The sequence below is a fragment of the Nyctibius grandis genome, chromosome 4, assembly GCF_013368605.1.
Source record: "Nyctibius grandis isolate bNycGra1 chromosome 4, bNycGra1.pri, whole genome shotgun sequence".
Lineage (NCBI taxonomy): Eukaryota > Metazoa > Chordata > Aves > Nyctibiiformes > Nyctibiidae > Nyctibius > Nyctibius grandis.
In genome coordinates, this window is record NC_090661.1 from 21,665,343 (window position 1) to 21,689,905 (window position 24,563).

General features: G+C 37.8%; 1 protein-coding gene across 1 annotated transcript in view; it reads left to right on the top strand.

Moving 5' to 3' along the window:
* CD44 (CD44 molecule (IN blood group)) overlaps positions 1-24,563 on the top strand; it is a 57,158-nt gene that overhangs the window by 26,614 nt on the left and 5,981 nt on the right. Inside the window, exons 4-7 of the mRNA XM_068398925.1 lie at positions 578-649; positions 1,350-1,589; positions 3,170-3,265; positions 23,873-23,995. Coding sequence (XP_068255026.1) covers positions 578-649; positions 1,350-1,589; positions 3,170-3,265; positions 23,873-23,995 — 531 coding nt within the window. The remainder of the gene's footprint in view (positions 1-577; positions 650-1,349; positions 1,590-3,169; positions 3,266-23,872; positions 23,996-24,563) is intronic.

Here is a 24,563-nt window from a genome sequence, read left to right on the forward strand (position 1 = left end):
AGTATCAGGTGAGCTGCCATCCTCTGTCACCCACATCTGACTCTTCTCCTGCTACAGCGATGTCCGTCCCCACCAGAGTTTTATAACTTCTCTCGAGTCTTACTCCCTTCCGGCACTATGAGCAGGTGGCTCAGAGTGTGGCACTGAAGCCCGCTGGAGCAAGCATTGCTCACCAGACCAGGGCACACTGTGCCTGTGCAGAGGCCTCCATCATGGAGAGGATGGGGTCCCTCCAGCTAAAAAGGATGAGAGCTGCCACTGCCACCATGATGGTGGGGCTGTCTGCATAGACACTGGGTCATAAGACTATTTTAACTAGATTGCAACCATTTTTTGGAACGGTTATGGAAATGGAGAATCTTGTCTTTGGCTGACAGAACAATCTTGAAGTGTCCCACCTGGGAAGGAGCAAAAAGGGAATGTAGGTAGTTCAGTGAATGTTTGATTTGGAAATGTGTGTTCTATTGTCCACATCTAAAGCTGATGTTCTGCGATTATGTACAATCAATACAGATATACACATGACTTCTTTCTCAATTTTCTCAAATTTATATTTTCTGTTTTCCTTCTTTTACAGAAACAAGGGACAAAGCGTGTGAGCCAATTGAAAGACTAGATACTTCTTTCCTCAATAATCAGGGTGAAATAGGTACTGTATTGACTAGAAAGACCTGCCACTTGTTTCATTTTTAGGATCTGGTTATCTTTTTTTACATAAACAATTCCTAATATTAAAAATCAAGCCAAACATAAGAAAAAGAAGTCAAGAGATGTTCGACAGCAGTTAAAGCAATTAAGTCACTTGTCTCCCCTAAATCCTATGGAGCTTAGCTTGTCTCAAGGTGCTACCAAATATTTTTTATATAGGTATTTGACATTTTTTAGCACCTCAGAGCTGCTAATGTTTCTTTGACATACAGGACTTTCCTTAAGACAGCAACCTTTCTACATCTCATTTGAGCTGCTGGTTAGAAAAGCAGCTGAAAGTGGAAGAAAACTCTCATAATAAGTTGTTTATTTGTCCCAGTTCTGAAATTCTGATTGACTTCATAGAGGCCAAGATTTTATGTTCAAAATCAAACTGTCTGACCAAAATATCAAAATATTTGATGCAGAGTAGGCCCTATATGTTTGAGAAATACATACATTAGCATATATACATTAGACATAGTTTAGTGATGTATGATCTAGACACATTAGATAGGATGGCAAAAATGGATGAACCGATATTAATCCACAACTGTTTCTCTTTATTTTTTTGTTATAGGACTTAAACTGTTTAGCATTACTGAAATATAGCTATGTATCTCTTTGATATTATCTGCTGCTTAATTTCCTCTTTCCAACAGTCATTGACAACGCAGATGGCTCACGTTATAATGCAGATGGCACGCGTCATAGCGGAGAGTCCTCGACCTCAGGTGCAGATGATGAAAATGTAGGTAGTGGATCAACACATGACACAACTCCCATGGATACTTCCATCAGGAGATCTAGCCCCTCATATTACGGAAGTGCTACTCCAGTCTCACAACTGCCAGATCATTCTTCTGGAGGGGGTGAAAAAGAAATTCCTAGAAAAGATTCTGGTAAGGACAGTAGGTTGCCACTATCTCCCCTTTAAAATAACTGAGTGAAAGATTACATTGCTAGTTAATTATATCATGAGGGAATGAGAAGCACTGTCTCTAATTTGTATCCTGGAGAAGTAAAAGGAGAATGTGTGTCTTTGAAAGAGAACAGAAGCATTCTGAATTTCTAAGGATTTTTTTGATTGCACGGGAGTACAAAGCAGCCACATATCAGCGTAGTTTCCCACATAAACCTTCCCAGGATGTTGAGAATAGATGGTTCGAAGACTTTGCTCTTGTTCTTATTAAAATATCAGAGAGTTTACTGAGGCTCAGGGTATGGGTATATGGAGATAAGGATAACATATTATTATCTGCTCTCTAAAATAATAAATTTACATTAAGTAACAAGAACAAGGAGGAGTTTGCAGTACAAGTGATTTCTCTTTGTACAAATACAGAGGGTTTTTTAGGACATCTTCTTACTACAGCACATTACAGAATGCACAGAGATATAAAAATGTCAAATTAAAATGTTATAAATATCTTCTTCCTTTAGGTGGTAAAGTCAAATTCTATTTTCATGAAGCCCTACCAAATACAAATGCCATACTCTTTTTCTAGGGCATTCTGCAGAGTGGCAAACTAGTGACTTAGACTGCCTTGCCTGTATCTTGCTTTCTTGTGGAAGTGACATGTACTTTATTTCATCTTTTATGTTGCTTGTGTGGCTGAAATTACCGGAGGTCTGAAAGACTAGCTCCCGTTGAACTTAAGGGGTACAAATATCATTCATCCTCTAAGTACAGTAAAGTTTACTATGTGACCTCTGACTACAGGCTTTTTATCAAATCACCAATAACTTACCGGTGAAGGATACCAGTAGCTTGCATCATTATCCTCAATAAATACTGAAATTAAAAAAAAAAGTGCAGAAGCATTAGGATTATGAGAATATATACATATAGGAGATATATATATAGAATCTGTAGAGAGGATTATAGGAAAATATATATATTGGGATTATAACATGACTTTTCACTGGTGGTATACTCAAGACATGTTATGCTTGTCTCTCCATGTAGTTAACGTTGTGAAAGGTAAATCCTAACATTCTCTTCCTAAGGACTAGGATCAGAGCCCTTCTCCGAGGTGTAATGCCATGTGTTTCAATTGCTTGCCATGACAACTCTTATCAACTCTGCTTACATGCAGAGTTTAGATTTTTGGACTAAATCTCAGAATATACCTCAGTAAAGAGGGGAATACAAATAACTTCACTCATTGCTCTAGAATCCCTGTCCAGATGGTATACAGGTACAATTAGAGCTTGAATAACATGAACAGATCATTGCCAGAATATTCACTATCACTGTAATACATACTCCTCTTAAAATAATCTGTTTTGGTGATATCCTTACTATGTTAGTAAAGTAAGGCTATTTGAATTAGATGAAGAACCTATTCTGTATCTTTCTTCTCTCTTGGACCAATAAATGAAGGAATGAAGCTTGCAGTATGAAATAACTGAAGTAGTTGTGAGTACTGAGTTGCAACTCAGCTAATGAAATAGTAATGATTCATCCATCACCATACAGATGATGAAGTTTCTTCTGTATCACCTGACATCTCTTTGGTGACGGCAGCTGATGATTCCCCTGGAAAAGATGGTGGACAGTATCCTGCGAGTACTAGTAAGATTTATGTGTTATAGTAACTACCTCAAATATAGATTGCATTAAAACTGCTTTCTTCTTCCAGCAGGGCATTCTGGTAAGTGGTGAAGTATACATCATCTCCCATTTTAGAAAGACATTGAAAGACAGTACTTTCCAGACTGGTTAAGTCAGAAATAAACTTCAGTCTCTGGGACAAGGGGAGCAAAAACATTTACTGTATGTTTACTTCAATGCTTATACACGAGCTCAGAAAGATTGTGGTTTTTTGTGTTTCCCACTGCTTTTTTATCACACCTGTTTACTTTATGAGGCACCACAAATTAGCGCAACCAATTATCACTTGAAGTCAGTTAATTTTTGAGGTAGAAAAGGACATTTTTGTCAATTTGTGGTGAAAGTATCTGTGATTCTAATATATTTATGATTGTGAATGTGGGTAATTCACATCAAAACTATGGCCTTGCTCACCAAAGCAGTGCTTTAATTGGCAGTTCCAATTGCCAATCCACTTGTGCACTGCAAAACCTAATTTCGTCCTTGGTGTTGGCAATATGCATGAGAAAAAGTTGGGGCCTGTAGTGGATCCACAGGCTTTGAGGGCTCAAAAGAACAGTAGCCATTTTCTCTGCTTTGTGCTAAAATAGCTGTACTGAGTGGGAAAAACTGCTTGTGATTTTTTGTCAAATATGTAGTGAACAGCAGCTACAGCAAATAAAAAACTTTTAAAGTCATCTTACATGTTTCAAAGTGAAACTGTACATATATTCACTCTAGTTCTTAAGTTTAGTGATAAAGATCTTTGCCCCAGAAAATAAAGTGAACCTAAACAGCAAACATTTTAATTATACAGAGGAGATCTACAGAGACGTGTTGTAGTAAAGATTGAACTGATAGAAATGAAAGTTTCTTCCTGCTGACTTTTTTTTCCCACCATGGGAGCCTGTGATGGTGAGGAATTTGCTTAATTGTTTATTGGTTGCTGACAGATAGTCAAATGGTCTATGTGACTTGGAGGGACGATGCCCTCATTACTGTATTTAGAAATCACAGGATAGAGTAAGAATGATTGTATGTCTTACACAGCTAGCAAAAACTTTACTCAAAGACAGAAATCATTCAACCAAGCATCCTGTCTCAGAGAATGTGAGGGTTAGTAACACCTTATAAATATGTAGATGGAAAAAAGAAGTATCAGGTTGATTTTCCCCCAAACCATGAAAGCAAGAGGAGAATTTTCTGGTGCTTGTTTCAAGTGAAAGGTTTTGCCACAAAGTATTGCCTGTAAGAGGGGAGAAAAATCCCACCTGGTAACAGTGGGGAGTTTGATTGACTCTGGTGGTGATTTTTGCTTCATATTTATTTGCTTTTGTATATATGTGTGACTTAGTGCTTCCTTGTATAGATGTTTCTCTACCCGTTGCAAAAGCCTGTGCATTGTTTCTAGGCAGGAAAGCTTTTGATTTTCCTTTTACTACTCGATTATCAAAAGTATTGATCCTAAATAAGTATGTCCCTTCCTGTTGCTAACAGTTCTCTCTCATGGGCATAACTGTTTTACAGAGGGAAAACCAGAGGTATTTAAGATTTTAAAAGATCAAAATAACTATAGAGCTGTGTAATAAAAAATGTCAGTACTGATATATGTATATCACAGAAGTGATAGTATTGGCATGATTGCTTATTGGTTTAGGGTTGATAGATTGCTTCTGTGGAAAAAAAGATTATGAAGGTACTGCACCTAGGCTTTTCTGATAGTTTTAGCTATTACTCAGCAACATCACTTTAAAGCCAAACAGACCCATTTAATTTAATTTTACTGCATTGCAAACAAATGACTAATTTAGCACTCCTTTCGAAAGTTAAGTGTAAGCTATGCATCTCCATGAGAAGTCATCAAGTATTCAGTAGCATAGGAGAAAGTTACACGGAGAACAAACAAAATAGAAGATAAAGCCATGCCCCAATGTCTGCTATTTACATTGTGCAACAGCGCAGGCTCATTAGAATATCCTGGCCACAATTTAATTTCCCAGAGAAAAAGCCCACAGACAGGGAAGTAGAAAATTAAGAAATAAGTAAACTATTTGGCATATATCTTCAGATAGATGGCTAAAAATATATCTAATTCTATAGTCTATGAAAGTGAGAAACAAAACCGGTGCCTCTTCATCTATACTAAACACCATTTGTAAACTTAATGTTTGGTGAAAAGGTGTCTAGCTTGATCAAAACATTTCTTTGCTATGTGTTTGAAGTGAGCAATTGCCACAGATTCTTGTTCTTCACATTATCCCCTTTCATTATTGCTCTGGCTTTGGACATTATCACGGATGCTCTCCATCAAGTTCATGGTCCAGATTAATACACTGCCAGCACTTTGCCATTGACTTTTTCTCCTGGCTGAAACAAGTTTTTCTCTTTTTTATTAACAAGTTATGATTCATCTGTAGATGTGCCATGGATCAGATGTCATAAAATTCTGTTGCTGATCGATGAGATACTTCCCTAAGTTATCAGAGCTGGTCACTCAAATAGCAACTGTGACTGATTTTGTTCATCCATATATAATAGAAGTTTTTATGCTCTGGTGGATTTTCTTTTCCTTGGTTTGGAGCATTCCCTGAAAAAAAATCTCATCAATGAAAAAAGTCTTATGTCCATACTTTGGCTGGTCTGATGGGAAAGCATCTGCCTTGGTATTTTGTATGTGGAAGGAAGCCATGAATACATATTCATCCCTTAAGAAAATAACTCATAGGGCTTGTTGTGGAAAGCAGGTAGAGGTGAGAATTTTGCTGGGATTACAGCGAGTCATATGGAAATTATATAGTTATTCAGTTATTTTCTTGTTAACCATTTTTTTGGCATTATCGTTTTGTTCACAGTTCCATCCCAAAGCTCCAAATCTGAGACCACTTGGGTTTTGATGGTCTGTTGCTCAGAGATCATACTTTGAATGTCCAATTTTCTGACACCAGTGTCAGAGTAGTACTAATAGTACTAAGTTTAAGGAGCAATGAGTGACTGTGAGAAGAGACAATATTTATTCAGTCAAGGACAGCTTTTCAGAAAGGCAAAATCTGTTAGGTTTTGCTGCACCTTGAAAAAGTGTTTAAGTCCGTACACTTTGCACACTTTGCAGTTTACAGATAAGCAAAACATAACTACTGCAGACTGAAGAAGATCAGTTTATCCTGTTTGATCATTAAAACCTTGATTCCTAGATCTTGCATTTTCCAATGCTTTCATATATTGCACAAAATTTGATCAAAACTAGTGTCTTTGATGTTAGTCTTCAAGGTATTTTTCTTAATTAATTATTTAAACATTTATTTCCAAATGAAGAACAGTACATGATATCTTTTCTTCATCTTCAAGATATAGAAGTAAGATGGTCTAAATGCTGATAAAAATATTGCTTGTGAGGAATTGCCAGAATAAAAATATTTCCAGAGAGACATTTTGAAGTAGATTTTGCTTTCTTTTGGTGAATATGTGTATGACTTCAAGTGCAGGTCTTCTTGCAAACTCTGCTTCTCAGTTTATTGATGAATAACTTTCTTAACAGAGAGGAAGGTTAACCTATCAACTGGCTTGCTTGAGGGATTTCACTTTCTATGGTGTGCATGATTCTTAGCTTTGAATGCTTTCTGTCAAAATATTGGGCTGTATTTCACATACAGGACGTATTTTGATCTGTCACACCTAAAAATGCTGTGCAGAATTCATTGACTTTGCTGGACTTTCAGAACTGGTAACACAAACTTATACTTTAGTGGAGTGTTTCAAACTTCACTTACACTAAAAGCATTGGATATTTTTCTGTTAGAGGAATGTATTGACGCTATGGGTTCATACATCCTCCTTGCACTTACATCCATCTCAGTGGCATGAGCATGCTCAGGGTGCTGGTGCTGGTGGACTTGACTTTGCTGGAGGAAAAGTACTTCTCAAGAAATAATAACACCTTGGTTGAATGAACCATGTCCTAACAGCTCCAGGGCCTCATCATGACAACCTGGAGAAAGCCACTACCCAAGCGCGGTGGAATCCATTCTCAAACCACTGGTGGTGGTCAAATCCTGGGGAGAAGACACAAGAACCCATGCAAGCAACCAAGGGTAAAGAATGTCATGCTAAGAGGGCGCTTTGATTAGGGGCTGAATAACCAGAGCACTGGGGCAGCAAGCTTCAGAAGCATTAAGTGGCGGGGGGCTGAATGTGTGGTACATGTCACTGCTTTTCATTACCATGTGTTCGAAGTGGGAAAAGCAAAGTACTGGGCTCTCTCTTACTGACTGTACATTGGGTAGCAATAGAGCAGTTGTCCACGTTGTTCATGTACTTTGGAGATATTCTGCATGTCTGAGAGGAATGAGTATGTGAGTCGTTTTATAAAGGATCTACTTGGGTTTTTCTTTTTTCCTGTTTGGAGGCGATTTAGAAGTAGGTGATTCCAATGAAAAGGACTTGTGGGAGAAAGGAAAAAAGTGTTTTCAAGTAGTACACTATGCTCACTCTGCTAGAAGAGGACAGAGTATGGTTAGTGCTGTGAGGATGCATAGGGCACTGATATGTAGCTAAGAGCCACGTTGGGGTAGCTTCAGCAGGGCCATGGCAGAGTGATGAATCTCTTGTGGGTGGAAGAACCGGGAGGAGATATGGACCGTGGGAAGCATGGTGCTGTACACTGTCCTTTGGGATGGTAAGGCTGCATGTAGGGGAGACAGGAAAGCACAACTGCTGTCAGCACCAGGCCTTGTGGGTTAGGGCTTCATGGCAGATTTAACATCATCACAGCGGATGTGACCTCAAGTGGCAATGGTTCAGACGATGAAGACTCTTCAGAGGAGACGATTTACCCAACAGTGTTTCCAGGCTGGGACAGGAGTGTGGCCAAGGATGAGTATGCTCCAAGTGCTAGTAAGGAACTTCCTTTCTCCTTGGATGGTTTCTTTCTTCTTTTTCCTCTCCTACTTGATGTTCCTCCTCATTTGCCACACATATATTGTGTGAAAATTGGATGCTCTCCCAATCAGCTCTTGTTTCAAACACATCTCATGACACAGGAAGAACCCATTTAGATCTTGTGAGGTCCATATCCTTAGAAGCACCATCTTCCATTGCTTCTAGACTTGATGTCTTGTCTCTATTCATATCTGAATTGTGGGCTTCCCTCATGGCATGTTGTATTTCTCTTTGGAGGGAGTTTCGAGCCTCTGTACAAGTGGCAAAATTATTTCTGTTTGCGTGCCAATACCTATTTAGCTTGCTTAGCACAGTGGACGAATAGGCTGTAGATTCCTGTATTTTTTCTAAACAAAAATTTCTTTCCATACTTAAATGCCTGTCACAAGCCTATGGAACATTACTATTTGAAATGCTGTGTTCTGGGAAAATATTGTGCATTGGTAATATGATAGGAGTAAAGCTGCGCCTCTCCATGCTATGCTGACACGTAACTGGAAAGTGTTTCTGGTGTGGATTTTGTTGACAGCATCAGGCCAAGGGGAGTGCATGTGTCTTTTGAGTGGAATGGCCATAGTTCTGAGCCCAGGTCCTTGGCAGCATTGGCTTCATGGGGCTGTCAGTAGAAGAAAAGGCTAAACTAATGGGTCTGCTTATCTCTGGGTGTCTTTTGCCCATCATGGATACTTCTTTCACCTTTTGTATGTGATTTTATGTCGTCTTGGTGGATGGTCCACATTCTGGAGTCTATCTAAGGCTATCTGCTGTCTCCTGCTGCCCTGTGAGGAACGCATTAACCTTGTTGAATGTGAAGAGCAAGCAAAGACCCACAAGGTTTTATGATTACTTCTCTCAAGGGAAAATGTTCTTTCTTGGGACTGCCACTAGTGCTTGCATCTGGCTAAGTTTTTGAGGAATGTATTGATGCCATGGGTTCATACATCCTCCTTGCACTTACATCCATCTCAGTGGCATGAGCATGCTCAGGGTGCTGGTGCTGGTGGACTTGACTTTGCTGGAGGAAAAGTACTTCTCAAGAAATAATAACACCTTGGTTGAATGAACCATGTCCTAACAGCTCCAGGGCCTCATCATGACAACCTGGAGAAAGCCACTACCCAAGCGCGGTGGAATCCATTCTCAAACCACTGGTGGTGGTCAAATCCTGGGGAGAAGACACAAGAACCCATGCAAGCAACCAAGGGTAAAGAATGTCATGCTAAGAGGGCGCTTTGATTAGGGGCTGAATAACCAGAGCACTGGGGCAGCAAGCTTCAGAAGCATTAAGTGGCGGGGGGCTGAATGTGTGGTATATGTCACTGCTTTTCATTACCATGTGTTCGAAGTGGGAAAAGCAAAGTACTGGGCTCTCTCTTACTGACTGTACATTGGGTAGCAATAGAGCAGTTGTCCACGTTGTTCATGTACTTTGGAGATATTCTGCATGTCTGAGAGGAATGAGTATGTGAGTCGTTTTATAAAGGATCTACTTGGGTTTTTCTTTTTTCCTGTTTGGAGGCGATTTAGAAGTAGGTGATTCCAATGAAAGGACTTGTGGGAGAAAGGAAAAAAGTGTTTTCAAGTAGTACACTATGCTCACTCTGCTAGAAGAGGACAGAGTATGGTTAGTGCTGTGAGGATGCATAGGGCACTGATATGTAGCTAAGAGCCACGTTGGGGTAGCTTCAGCAGGGCCATGGCAGAGTGATGAATCTCTTGTGGGTGGAAGAACCGGGAGGAGATATGGACCGTGGGAAGCATGGTGCTGTACACTGTCCTTTGGGATGGTAAGGCTGCATGTAGGGGAGACAGGAAAGCACAACTGCTGTCAGCACCAGGCCTTGTGGGTTAGGGCTTCATGGCAGATTTAACATCATCACAGCGGATGTGACCTCAAGTGGCAATGGTTCAGACGATGAAGACTCTTCAGAGGAGACGATTTACCCAACAGTGTTTCCAGGCTGGGACAGGAGTGTGGCCAAGGATGAATATGCTCCAAGTGCTAGTAAGGAACTTCCTTTCTCTTTGGATGGTTTCTTTCTTCTTTTTCCTCTCCTACTCGATGTTCCTCCTCATTTGCCACACATATATTGTGCGAAAATTGGATGCTTTTCTCATCAGCTTGTTCAGAAACGTCTCTTTTGCGACTGGAAACATCATGAGGTCCCTATCAATAGAATGAATATCTCTTCTGTCACTACTTTAAAGTAACTTCTCTGTTTAATGCCTGTCTGAATGCATGCGTTGTCATGATTTTCCAAGAAAAAAAATCTTTATCTTTTTTTCTTTTTTATTTCTTTTTTGGGAAAACAGTGTTAAAATAATTCCAGTTCATGTTATTTTTAATCCACATCTATACAATAGTAGACTTCCTGTCTGTGGAAGAAGATGTTCAAGCGCAATTTGGGAGGCCAAATCCCAAGTGCCCTTTTCATTGGGAAGTGTCAGCAAGTCTCATATTTGCTACCTTCCACACTGTTCCCATGCACTCTTCTAACATCTCATTTGTTTTCTGAACTCAGATGTTTAGGCATGATCCAACACCATAATGCTGATATTTTAATACATAGCCTTATTTTCCTGATACGAATCGTCCCACAGTGATCATCTGATAGCTCTTTTTTAACTAAAAAAGCCATCCATACCTAAAATCATTTTGTCTCAAAACCAGAAAACCACCACATATGGGGATCAAAGCCAAATGCTGTGTGTCACTGAAGCACAAAGTCTGCTACTTGGCCTTATGACCAGGGAATTGTCCCAGCCCTGGGGTTTTTTTCAGTATAGATGTTGCCAATAATGACTATACTCTGACTCTCTTATTTGTACAAAGATAATAATATTTTCCTTTTTTGTAATTTAATTTAATTTGAGCACATCTTAATGTGCCTTTTGTCCATGCACTTATTTACTCAGTAGTGTTTATAAATCACTGTTTATAAGTATTTTATTTTTTTTTTCTGAAGATAGTGAAGTATTTGGGTTTTTTCAGCAGTGGTCTTCATTTTTAGAAGAAAATACAAAATGAGCAAGTCATCTTGCTTGGGGTTTTTTTATTCTTTTGCCTAAGTTTGGGGTATTTCTGGTGTTAATTTTTTTTATCTTTGAGACTCTGCATTGGTCACTTATTCCATATTGCATTCCAACTACTTTCTGTGGCCTAGTGGTGCATGCTCCATGGGTGAAAATGTATACAGTCTCTGATCATAGACTCTTGTGGAAGTTTTATTTTATCTGTTGAATTGTATTACAACTTTCTTGACTAATATTGTCTTCCTGGTGGCTGTCAAGGTGCTTTTGTTTTTTTGTTGATCGTAGCTTTTGAGCTGGGTGGTGGATATTCTAACATGAATCTGAGTACTTCTTGAGTACTTAGCAAGCATATTTTACACGTACTCAGACATCTGCCATATTCTTCAGGTCCAGCATTTTTCTTCAAACTTGAGTTTAAATGTCCATAACTGCTGTAATGGTTTTGCACTACTTCTGCTATACGTTATTCTTCTATTGCTTGTTTTCCGCATTCTTCTTGGGAAACTTTGCATCTGTCCAATGCAATGAAAAGAACGACTGGTTTGATGTAAAGGGATTTGATAAGAAAAGTAGAGAGACTACGTTTAAGCTATGCATGAATTTCCATTTTCCATCACCTTTATGACACACACTAACAGTAGAGTAATAGTGGTAGAAGTAGAGCGTGGTCGGTGTTGAATCTTCCATTGTCCTAACAGCTGTGGACTCGCAACACGAAACACTTCTGGAAATCTCCACACAAGATCATTGGAACTATACAGATGAAGAGGAGCAGTATCCTAGCTCTGCTGGCAGGGGTAAAGCAATTAAGCATTTCAGATAATATTCAGATTTATGACATAATTCAGTAAAGTATAATACTGTTATGGTGCAGCTGGTTGTAATTCCCATACCGTTAGCCTCCGTTCAGTATAATACCTTTACATTATTTGTACTAGAGCCCTCAGAGGTGGCATCTATAACATTCATCTGTCATTTCCAAGTCTATCTTTTGCATCTAATCTTCATTACTTGCCACTTTTCCTCACGTCTCTGGGGTTTTTAAACTTGCACTGCCAGTAGTGTAATAAAACTGAGCAGATTGTAACATTTGGTGACCCACCTTCGTGAGAAAAAAAAATCTGTTTTTTCCACTTTAAAATTTCTATTGTAAAACCTGAAGACAAAAGACAATAAAAGGAGCTAGTGATTCAAATACATGAAACTGTGCTACAAAGGGTAGCACATACTACCTCCAGATGAATGTGAACATTTTGTTACCAGTGTTTGTGCCAGTAGCCAACTGAGATACTGAAAGTGTGCTCATGCTCTTCAAGCCTAAAAACCTCTGTAGGCAAAGGCTTACAGAGTGCATTCCAGCTATTTTTGCTATGTACCTAAATAGTTTCCAGTTAAAATTTTCTGAAAAGCATAGCTGGATATGAGCTTCGTTTTTAGGATGTTTTGGCTATAATGCACAGCTTTACCCTGTTAAGAAGAGGTGCAAAACTGAATAGCTGGAGGTGCAGCTATATTCAGCTGGATTGGGGGCCAGCCTTGTAGTTGCCTAAAATTAGATTGTACTGAAAGGAAATATATTTCACTGGGACTTGTGGAAACCCTTCTTATCCCTCTGTGAAAACAAGCATTTTCTACATCCTGTGGTAGTTCTTTGGATTTATACAATCTGCCTCCCATAGCTAGATACCTGTCTTTCTGGTTCTGAGATTGTTTTGAACGGTGGAAGTTTATACAGTTTGCATCAGAACAGGTGCTATAATCACCTAGAAATAATTGTTGTGGTAACTTTCTTTTAGTTCTGAAGTGTTATTAGATCAGTTGTATTCATACATCGGTTAATTTTAACTTTTTTTTTACAAGATAATCTATATGTATTGGGCTTAATTACAAAAATAACATGTTACATTTGCATGAGTGACCTCTTTATGAACATTTCATTGCCTGAATGTGAAGATAAATATTCCTCCAGTTTTGCTCTTTTTGGGAAATAGCATAGGTTTCTCTAGCTGGTGACTTACAGCATATGTAACAGGTCCATCTCATTCTTTGCATGCTCTGATTAAGGACCTTTGCTTTACCTTTAATGTATCACTCGTGGAAACGTTTGATACCTAAGGCAAATATATTTCAAAGTGAGTTCTAATGCTCATCTTAGTGTTATATTCTTTTTTTTCTGGTGTATCTTTTCTAAGCCTTTTAATGTTCGTTAGAAAATCTCTTACGGTGGTGGTACTTCAGGTGATTTCTGACTGCATCTCCTGCTATGTAAACAACAGCAAATTAAAGAGTGAGCAATTAATTTATTTTATCAGTAAGAGCTTTAATTATTACTGAGTTCAGAACAAGTATGCTTTTCAGCTTCGAATATATGAACTTACTTACTTCATTCATCCAGTCCTGGAAGAAATGACAATTTCCTTGAAGCCAGCCTTGTAATTGTGTGGTTGAGATATTAACTCAAAAAAGAAAGTTCATCATCTTTTTCACTTTTAAAAACCCAGAATGCACAGGCTCAACAGTTAAGTTATTAATAAATATGAACTAGAAATGCAAGCTGTTGCTTCTATGTGTTTTTCCACTATTTCTCATATAGCTTTTCTCTGCCATTGGTCATTGGGATGCTTTCTAGCACACTTAAATCTTCTTCCGATCCTGGTGATGCTTTTGTGTGATAGAATTTCCAAAGGACTTCTGTTTTCTTTCTTCTTTCATTTCACATCAAATGCAACAATGAAAAGAAAGAGCCAAAACACAAAAGCCAAGCACCCTTGTTGTGTTGACCATGAAGATGAGAATAATATGACTGGTGTTGGGTATTTTGATCATTATTGATTTAATCATCATCTTATCAGCACTAGTTAAAAACGAAAATGAAAAACATCAAGGACCAACCCAACATCCACTGTTACACAGTGTTCATTCTGGATGGATCAGTCAAGAACAAAATCCTGCAAATACCACTGGGAGTATTGAACAACATGGATTTACTGTTGCAGGTGAAAATGATATTGAAAAGGAGTCTTCTCATACAGGTAATATTACAGGTCACATTTTAGTAAATTATCAGGGTTTATTAAAGGTTTAGTTTCAGGATTTTTTTACTAACACTTTTGCATTCTGAGGCCATAACAGAGGTTCTGTGAATAAACCTGGGCAACTCTGATGGTGGGGGGTTTTTTTAATGATTCTATTCTTCAGACCTGTTCTTGTAGGTTTGTTTTCTCTCTTATTTGGATTGTGTGTCAAGACCTATAGTAGATTAATTCTGTAACTGTCCTCTACGTTTTGTGTTCTGTGCCATGCAGTCACAAGGTTGTAACATGCTATCTACCAGGGTTATATTGGTAGGAAACAGTGAATTTTTAAATGGAAAAATAATAACATCTCTTGTATTTTTCACATATTTGGGAGCTGTGTTCATTTCCCTGTTGCAAGTCATTATTGAACCTGGGATTTTTTTAAAGTTTTTGTTAATATGGCAATTATATTTAAAAATTTTTATCTAAAATACCTACTAACCCCACTTTTGAACTATGACAAGATGATACTGGTGGTGAAGGAAAGAAAACAAAGCATAGTGTAGAATAAAAGAGAGGCTTCTCTTTTCCATCAGTTGAAGCAATTGAAATGTAAAAGCTCAAATTATAATGTAAAGCTAGTAACTGAAAATTGACATATATTAGTTTCTGTTCTTGTGAGTGTACTAAGTTTACTAGTTAATGACTAATGTGCTGTACTAAGCACTGCCAACAGTGAATTTAACACAGTCATCATCTGCTCTTGCAGATTATCAAATACAGGCCAGTGAAGACAAGCATATCATAAACATTATTTGAGATGCTGTATACTGTGGATCTATTCCTTCAATTAAATGTAGTTTTATTAGCAAAAGTTTTGTGTAGCTCACTGCATCAGCAGCCCCTAAGCCCACGTTCCTCTAAGATATCAACCCCAGGTGTTTCATCAACATCCTTTAAAAATCTGGTGATGCAGTACAATGTATTACTGATATATATAAATACTATACTATACTATACTATGCTATGATATACTATACTATACTATAATATAATATACTATACTATACTACACTATACTATACTACTATAGCAATATAATTTGGCTGAGTTGCAATTAAAATTTTAACATGCTGTGGCAATTTTCTTGGGTTTTTTTTGATTGGGTTGCTTTGATTCTGAAAAGCATATGCTCAGTTTGAGGAAGGAGTCAGTCCTACTTGTGACAGTAGGCAGCTTTTCTAAACATAAACCAGAATGAGAAGCAAATCTACTTTACTTCTCTTTGCCATTAAATGTAGTAGACATGTGAGCAAGGCCTGTCATAAAGACAAGAACCGAAGAGGAGAATAATATGAGAAATGGATCTTTATATACTGAGTTCATAATTGCTTCACCATCATCATAACAGCTATGGCCTCCAACCATGAGGCCAAACAGAACGACTCAGCGCAAGACCCATTGGTGTATCCAGGTTGGGAAAAGGGAGAGGATTATGCCACACAACCTACTATAATGGATAGAATTATTCCTTCCAGAGAGAGTAATCATGAAAAAGAGTCTTCCACTACAGGTACTAGTAATAATGTCAGTTATGTATATCTCATCACTTCTGTCTCTCAGATGGCCTGTCTTGAAAAGATATTGCATGAATTTGTAGAGAGGAGTAACTTACTGATCTCTTTAATCTAATGATATAAATTTTAGTGATTAATTTTCTCTGTGTTCTGCCTAGATGGTGGTGAGGTAGAAGTTTTCAATTTTAGGTCTGTACAAAAGATATATTTTTTATTTACCAGCATCACTTTCAGCGCTTTCTGTTCCTTAGTGAAGCATGACTGTGGAATTGCATCTGGATTATTACATAGGTTATATTATTTGGTGTTGCCAAACTGTCTTTACCATAAAGTTGAATTCATATTTATATATCTTTGTGCATCAACAGGTTAATGCTTTTAATTTGTGAATATTCATCTGGGAAAAGAGTGTTCTTTTCATAGATTTTATCTAAACATTTGTCCCTCTCGTTCATAGAATGATGAGAGAAAGGAATTTACAAAACTGGCATGACACAATATCATGATGCAGTCATATGTATCATAACACATACCATTTACACCATCAAAATAATGTTCTAAAAACATGATATGAGAACATATGACTTATTCCTGAAATAAGAGGGGAGGTAACTTCCATCCTTTCTTAAACAGACAATGCTCAGAACCTATTTTTGATTTTGTGGCAACTAGTTAAACTTCTTTTACAGTTGATGTGTGTTCCTCTGATGGTATCTGTCTATCTCTTCTGTCTCACTGCTCCTGCCTTTATTCAGCTATTCTAGAAAAGCAGGACAGCTTAGGTTAGGAAGCTGGAAAGCTGATGACAATGGAAATAAATAGAAAAGCCCATTTCTATTTTCTTCTTTATGATCCAATTAGAATAAGAAACATAACGTCTACTCTGCATATAAGGAAGAGAAGAACAGTGTGGGTGGTGGTTTCAGTAAACACCACACCACGAAGTAATTTTGATAGGTAAAATCCTTCAGTAATGCAAAAATTTGAAGCTGATTCTGGAAGGAAACTTAATCTTACGACTACCATGAACAGAACAATGAATTATAACCATTTTCCATAACTTGTCACCACTCTCAGAGTCTTGAGCAACAAAGGAGAATCAATGCCTGTAGACAGGGTTCTTTACTATCAGTACTGATGTCTGTAATGTAAAACACAATGTAGCAGAACTTGACAGTGTCCCTGAAGCTGAGGATCTGTGGTCAGCCTGTGACGCAGGTCAGGGAATTCTCCTGACACTGTCTCTATGACCTTTCCCTGTGTCCACTGCCCTTGGGAATCTTTTGGATTAAGTAAAAAAGTGGGTGAGAATAGCAAATGAAAATATCTGATCAATACATTGAGAGAGCAGTGATGATATATGGGAGGACAGAAGATCTCCCTTCTCTTCCCCTTTTGTGGTGAGAAAAGGGTAGCAGTGGTTTAAAGGGAACAGGAGACTTGAACGTGGTAGGAATGGGAGGGGCACGGCAGCACACACATGGAATTCACAGCTGACTAAATCATTGTGGTAACAGCTGTTGCCTTTCCTGACAATGCCCACCATGAAGACCCAACTCAGCCACCTCTGCCTTCAGATAATGAACCAGGACAGGGCACTGAAGTCATCATGCATCCCAGAGACACCCCTGGGGATGAGGTTCTCCACAGGACCACAGCGAGTATGAACAAAGCTGGTGATGACCCTCCTCTGACAGGTACCAGTAAGAATAATGGGTCATACTCATTTCTCATGCCTGATGCGAAATGAGACATTATTTCTTCTGAAATTGAGTGCTTTCCCTATCTTTCTTATCTTGGGGGTCTACATTTTTGTTGTGAACTTGCAGTGCAAACGTTTTTATGATTTTGTTGCATGTGAACTTCCCAACAAAAATTGCTGTCTTTTAAGGATATTTTTTCCCTGGGTCCCCTATTTCTTATGTCCCCCAGGTTTTATTAGGTTTATTTTTAGTAGAAGGTGATACTGAAAAAGCAATTACTTTGTGGGGGTGGTGGGTGATGTAAATGAAGCATAGACTTAAGAACAGTTTTTCATGTTTGATCATTCCTGGTCTTGGCGTTGCCACAGATTGTCTTAATATTGTAAATTTTGAAATAACTTACTGCAGTTTGTTCATGTAGTTCTGCAAGGTTCTGACTTCAATTCCTAAGCTCTGCATGTTATCCAATTAAAATTATCCCCAATCAAAATATTGCTTTTTTATTCTAGTATTTTTATTGTTTAACAATGGATTTTTATGACATTGTAGTGCTTTGGAACTTTTTTCGTCTTTCTTGCATTTTCTAAAAAAAAATGCTAAGGAAAAATTAGCATTTATGCTTTCCATTTTCATCTTCAAAATTCATTTTCATCCAGATTATTTAATCCACAACACTTATGGTTTGCCAAAGAGCTGTGAAAACCAAAGACTGTGTGGATTAAAATACAGTTCTTTTATCTACTCCCTGCTTCTGTTTTCTAAATATGGAAGAGATCCTATAAAGCTTCACAGTTCATTGTCATCAGCCTGTTAAGCTTTATGCGGTTTGACAGATCAGTTGCAAATATGAAAACCCAAGTATGATTTTGCAATTTATTAAAATGTTTTCAATCAAGTCATTCTAATCTTATTCCTGTGTAATGACAGGAATTCTTTTGCTCATTTTATTCTGAAAATAATATTGTGTTTTTCTCCATTCTAAATAGTGATTACTAGGTATTTTCAAAACTAACGCTTTAGGCTACTGTTGTTTGGAAATGCATCTTTTGGTTTCTCATTTTGCTTAGTGATATTAACTTTCAGTGGTGTAATTTTGAATGAATATTAACCTTTATTATTCCGTTAATATTTTGGAGCACTTGGAAATTCTGAAAGTGCATTTAGTTAAGGCATGACTTTTTCTTAGAATGCTTTTGTGACATCCTTACTCTTTTGCATCAGCAGGAGTCTTAGCACTGCTAGAATGATTGTCAAGGATGTTCATTAAATAATTTAATTCCCTAATTTTCCATCTGAATTAATTTTAAATTCTTCTCTTGGGAGACCAGAACACATTCTTATGATCATCTCATGGAAAAAGAGAGATGCATAAATAAACTTAAAAAGATATTTTTTTAAAGTGATGGTATTGTCAATCTCAAATAGTCAGGTCTAAGTGGCTGCTACCTACTCTCTAGAAGGTGTTTATATGCACTAAAATTTAGGAAATGAATAAGCAACTATCAAAGTGATAAACAGTATTAGTGAAGGAACAGACAAACCAAAAATAATGAGACATATACAGAACTTGTTTGCTTGTGGGTTTTTTTTTTTCCTCACTGTATATTCTACATAGGCTGAAAAAAAGAAAAAGGTAGATCTTGTTACATAAGGTAAAGAGGGAAAAATATGTAAGGTGGGGTATTGTAAACATCTTTGAAGTTAACTTAGCCATCATCACAACAGTCACAGCCTCCACTGATGTTCTGAAACCAGAAGATATAACTCAGGAAGTAGGGGCACCTCACATCATAGTAACAGCTGTTGCCTCTCCTGACAATGCCCACCATGAAGACCCAACTCAGCCGCCTCCACCTTCAGATAATGAACCAGAACAGGACACTGAAGTCATCGCACATCCCACAGACACGACTGGGGATGAGGTCCTCCACAGGACCACAGCCAGTACGAACAAAGCTGGTGATTACTCTCCTCTGATGGGTACCAGTAAGAATAATGGGTCATACTCATTTCTCATGCCTGGTGTGAAATGAGACATTATTTCTTCTGAAATTGACTCCTTTCCCCATCTTTCTCATCCTGGGGGATCTACATTCTCGGTGTGGACTTGCAGTGCAAAAAATCTGTGGTGTGATCTGTGCTGTTGATAGAATTACCTTCTGGACAAGACATAAGGGACTCCCTGCTGGTACACTTGGCAGTTTCTGTCCTTTGGTGAAGCATGTTTCTGGGTGGCCTCCTGACTGTTCTGCAAGATATGCACTTTGGTGATTCTGAATCCCCAGCCTCATCTTCCTTTCTCGCGCGTCAGTGGGATCAGGCTTGATATGCTTTGGCACCATGATTGGTGTGGTGGAGGTGCTCTGGTGGGTTAATCAGATGACTTGCTCCTGTGAATCAGCAGCAGCAGCATCACCATCACCAGGGAGTGCTGTCCTGGTGATGAGGGCAGGGCAATCATAGAAGAATTACGTCCCATAAATTTTGCCTTCAATTCTTTACTTCTCCTCACCAGTTGATTGCCAGGCAAGACTGCTGCAGATCTGGCTGCAGTATGGCTGCTCACTCCTGATTTACAGGGTCAGGCTGTTGCTGCTGTGGTCTCTTCTTCTGAAGGTCTTCCCTCTCCATCTGTCACTGGGATCTCTATATGTAGCCAACATCTCCCTCCAACATGGTGAGCATGTATGTAGTACTTAAGGGTCTCTCAGAAGCCAGTGACAGTGTGGAAGAAGGGGAGGCCTTCATGTCTTCTCTCCTGTGCTTTGAATGAGGAAGATGGACATGCTTTCTGGCTTGCTGTGGTACAGGAAAGAGGTAACTAATGTGGGTGGTGGTTTTGTGAGTGCTCACTTTCAAAGCTGATCATGCCGTCATCATGGCAGTCACAGAGTCCGTGGATGATGTTAACCAAGAGAATGCAACCAGAGAGCCACTGGTACTTGGCACTCCACCCAGACATGAAACTGAACAAGAAAACACCACAGATGGTTCCCATGTCAACTGGATACCTGGATTTTTTCCAGACATTGACGATCATTTTAACCAATTGCAGACCCCTCTTCCTACTAGTAAGAACAATGAATTATAACCATTTTCATTTATCCGTCAGTCAGTTATTATTTTGGACAATGGTGATAGTCCAAAATCATGTGTACTAACCATAATTGTAAATTATTCTCATATTATGATTTCCTTTTGGTTTTTATTATTGTTTATAACCTGCTTGTAAGATGTCGTTAAAGGGAATCTCTTCCTGTGCAAAGCAGAGGACATCTGCTTAAAGGCTGAAAATAGTGTTTTGCAAATAACCTTTCCTTATATTCTGTTATCTGTATGTGGTAACACAAGTATTAAAGTGAACGAGTAAACTTTCTCCTCATGTGCACACACACACACGATAGCATTTTGTCTGTCTTTTTTGCTGGGCACAAATGATAGCTATGTAACACTGATCTGTCTGTTACTTTTTCCCCATACATATTCCTTCTATATTAGTTGAATATGTGTCAAAAGAAAGGTAATCCTCTCTGAAACCTTTTTTTTCTAGGTATATTTGCTGTTGGTATCTTGCCAGTGATTAATTATATCTATGTTACTGGGCTGCAACTGACATTTCATTTGTGAACAACAACTTTTTTTTTAAAGGGTTATTCTTCTGATAGAGTTAGTGCAGTTAACAGTAACAGTTTTTACTTATTATACTGTATATAATATTCCTTTTTTGTGTGTGTGTGGTCACATACTAATAGTACGGGAAATGAAGGGACTTTTCCTTATTCCCAAATTCAGTTTCCATACAAATAATCATCCTAACAGTAAGGTTTTTTCCAAATGCTACTTCTCATGCACACTAATCCAAATACTATTTTCATTGCACTTTCTTGGAAGTTAGTGGAACCATCCCAGGGTAGGTTTTGGCCGATGCTCTGTGGTCATTCTTTGCACATAAACAAGAATATGTACTTATATTTTCATAGCATTATACAGCAAACACTTTAAAGGTAATTCTGTAATTAATTAATTAATGTTAATTCATACATTGTCAGGTAGAATTTGGCCCACTTATTTTTTAATCAGAATTTTATATAAACCCAGTAAAATCAATCAACACTATCAAAATTGCCTGAATAGGCACAGCAATATAAACGCAAAATATGTATTTGATAGAATTTTATTGGAAAGATAAATCTATTTTTACTAATGGTTTCCTACTACAACAAACTGATTTCTTGATTATTGCTGCCCTATTCACTTAATTATTCCAAGCTGACCCCTTAATTTTAAGTGCAGACATTACATACTATGAAAAAATGTTTGCTACCTTTCTGTTTTGAGTGTGTAAAACCTGTAAGAACTGGTTTGAAGATAATTTTCAAGGTGAATGTCTGTCGAATCTTTGCATTGTCAGTGCCCTGGCAAAGGCCATAAGGCCATATTCCCAAAACTCTTCCTTTTTTCATTTATCTTCTCTTGGTGCTTTTTAAAAACATAATACAAGGGAATTACTAGGACACTACCATCATCATAAATAAGTTTATTTATTGAGGGATTCATTCATTTGTAATGTTGCCCCATATAGCTGTAATGGAATGGAAAATATTCATGAATGTGTTGGCAGACTATAGTTCAAGACTTTCTCTGAGCCAATGAATGGCTTGATGTACTATACTACTTTCTTTCGCCTGCTTTTTCTCTACAGTGATGTTTAAGCTGTGGTCTCACATCACACTAATGACTGATCTGTTGTCCAAGTGTCCATGGAATAACAAATCAGTCCACTGAAGGAACCCAAAAAATAGCTGTCAAAAAGAAAAAAAAAAATCTAGTATGTCATCAAAATGAAATGTAGAGAGATTTTGAGAATCCCTCCCTGCCACTTGCAAGCACCTCCCCAGAGCCAGAACAGCAGGGGACTTGACTGAATCCTTCTTCTTCAGCGGTCAGGGGAGGAGAAGGGCAAACGTAGCAGTTCTCTAAGTGCACGAATTTTAATAAATGTCTGCGTGCCTTTCTAAGGGCTTTGTGGTGGAAAAGCTCTGGCATTTATCAAGGATGGTATAAAGCACCTTAAAAAAATCTCCTGAAATGTGGAGTAGACAAGTGAGTATGTTCCTCTTGGTCAGCTTTCTTGTAGGTTAGATCAGGACCCTTAGTTGCTGAATTAATGCTCTGTCCTTTCTGGTAAGATAGCACAAAACAAGTCACCAGTCAATAAGTTTCTTGTTAATAGAAACAATGGAAACATCTGGAAGATTCATGAACTACTTGCTGGTTAAGCTTAACAGAGGGAAAAAACCTGCCTCTCGATTTTGTATTTGCCAGATGCTATTAGGAAATGAGATCAGAAATGCTGGCTGGAAACGAGTTGCAGTGTGTGTTAAAGAAAAAGAACTTTACAGCTGATTAAAGTGCTTAATTTGCTCTATTAGAGTCTGGAAGAATTCAGAGAGGTGGAGATCTGTAATATCTTTTTTGTAGTGATAATGAAGTAGTAGTCCCAAATGAAATCACTGTTATCTCTAGTGTGCTGATAATTTTAGACTTGGGATACCCATATGGCAACAGTTTGGGCCAAAAATGTAATTGCGTAAAATTTCAAGCCATATGGTCAGCATAGCAAATACTTGAGACTGGAATTATGCATTTTAGTTTAAGATTTAATACGCTTTTAGAACCAAATTACACAACTTATTAAAAAGGACAAGGCGATCCACCTCTAAGTTTTCAGGGATCATTTTTTCTATTAGGAAAAATATTTTGAATTTTTAAAGTCCCACTGTATACATAGCTATCAAATTTAAAACCATTCAGAGAACTATTCTTCTATTTTATGAAAGTATTAGAGTTTTAGAAATTCAGTTTTATTCTGTGTAGGAATAAAATTTAAAGTTTCAAAATTTCTCCATATTGGTCATTTTATGTTTAAATATAAAAGTAAAGTTCTTTCTTTTCTCTCTCTCTCTCTTCTTTTCTCACTCTCTTTTCCCCCATGGAACAGGGACATTTTTCTCCAGAAAATGTCTAGGCAATTATAATCGCATTTTGGTTCATGAAAGTATAGCATAATCAAAACTGAAACATATGAGAGAGACAAGAGGAGAAACCCATGAGTTTTGTTATTCAAAATACTAAAACTAGCCATAGTTCAGATGAGTATGGTGATTATAGTCTGTGTAATAGTTTTTAGTATGAATATTTTTAATGACCACAGCATGAGCTTTCTACAATTTTTTTTTTTAATTGTGAAAGTCATAGTCTTTGTACCTCACTGTTAAATATTTACTAAGCATATTTGGCCTAATGGATAGTTTTGTTCTTTAGGATCTACCTCCAGCATATATGGTAATCAAGGACCACACAAGGGACATTATGAATCCACTACTTTCCCAGGAGAGACCACCACAACAAAAATAGTTTCACAACCAAGGTCAGCCCAGGTACCAGGTAGGCTTTTTAAATCATCTGTTCTAACAATTTAAGCCCAGAATTGTATTAATATGAACTGAAGTAAGAGATGAAAATGTAGGTCAAGTACAGTCATTCAGGCTTTGTTCTGAATCAGATAATATTCAGCATTTTCGCTAGTGGTCTGAAAAATGGAGCATCTTGTAACATATAATTTCCCAGCAATATCAAGATGAGAGAAATCATGCATTTGGAGAATGAGATTAAGATCCAAATAAACTTTATAAATTGATATGAAATCAGACAAAATTCAGTAAAGATATATGCAAAGTATCATATCCATGAGAATGTTTGGTGAAAATAATAGCTGAGATGAGTGTTGCAGAATAGGGCTTGCAGACTAAAACAGAATAGAAAGAAGCCAACACCATGACACAATTGCAAAAGAATGCAAATATATTCTGGGACATAATAACAGTAAAGTAATTTTTAAAACAGAGAAAGTAATTATCCCACTCTACTTAGGCCTAGCAAGTCCAGAGCTGAAGCTCTGTATTCAGTTCAAGGCATTGCATTAATCACATAGGAAAAAAAAATGGAGAAGAGC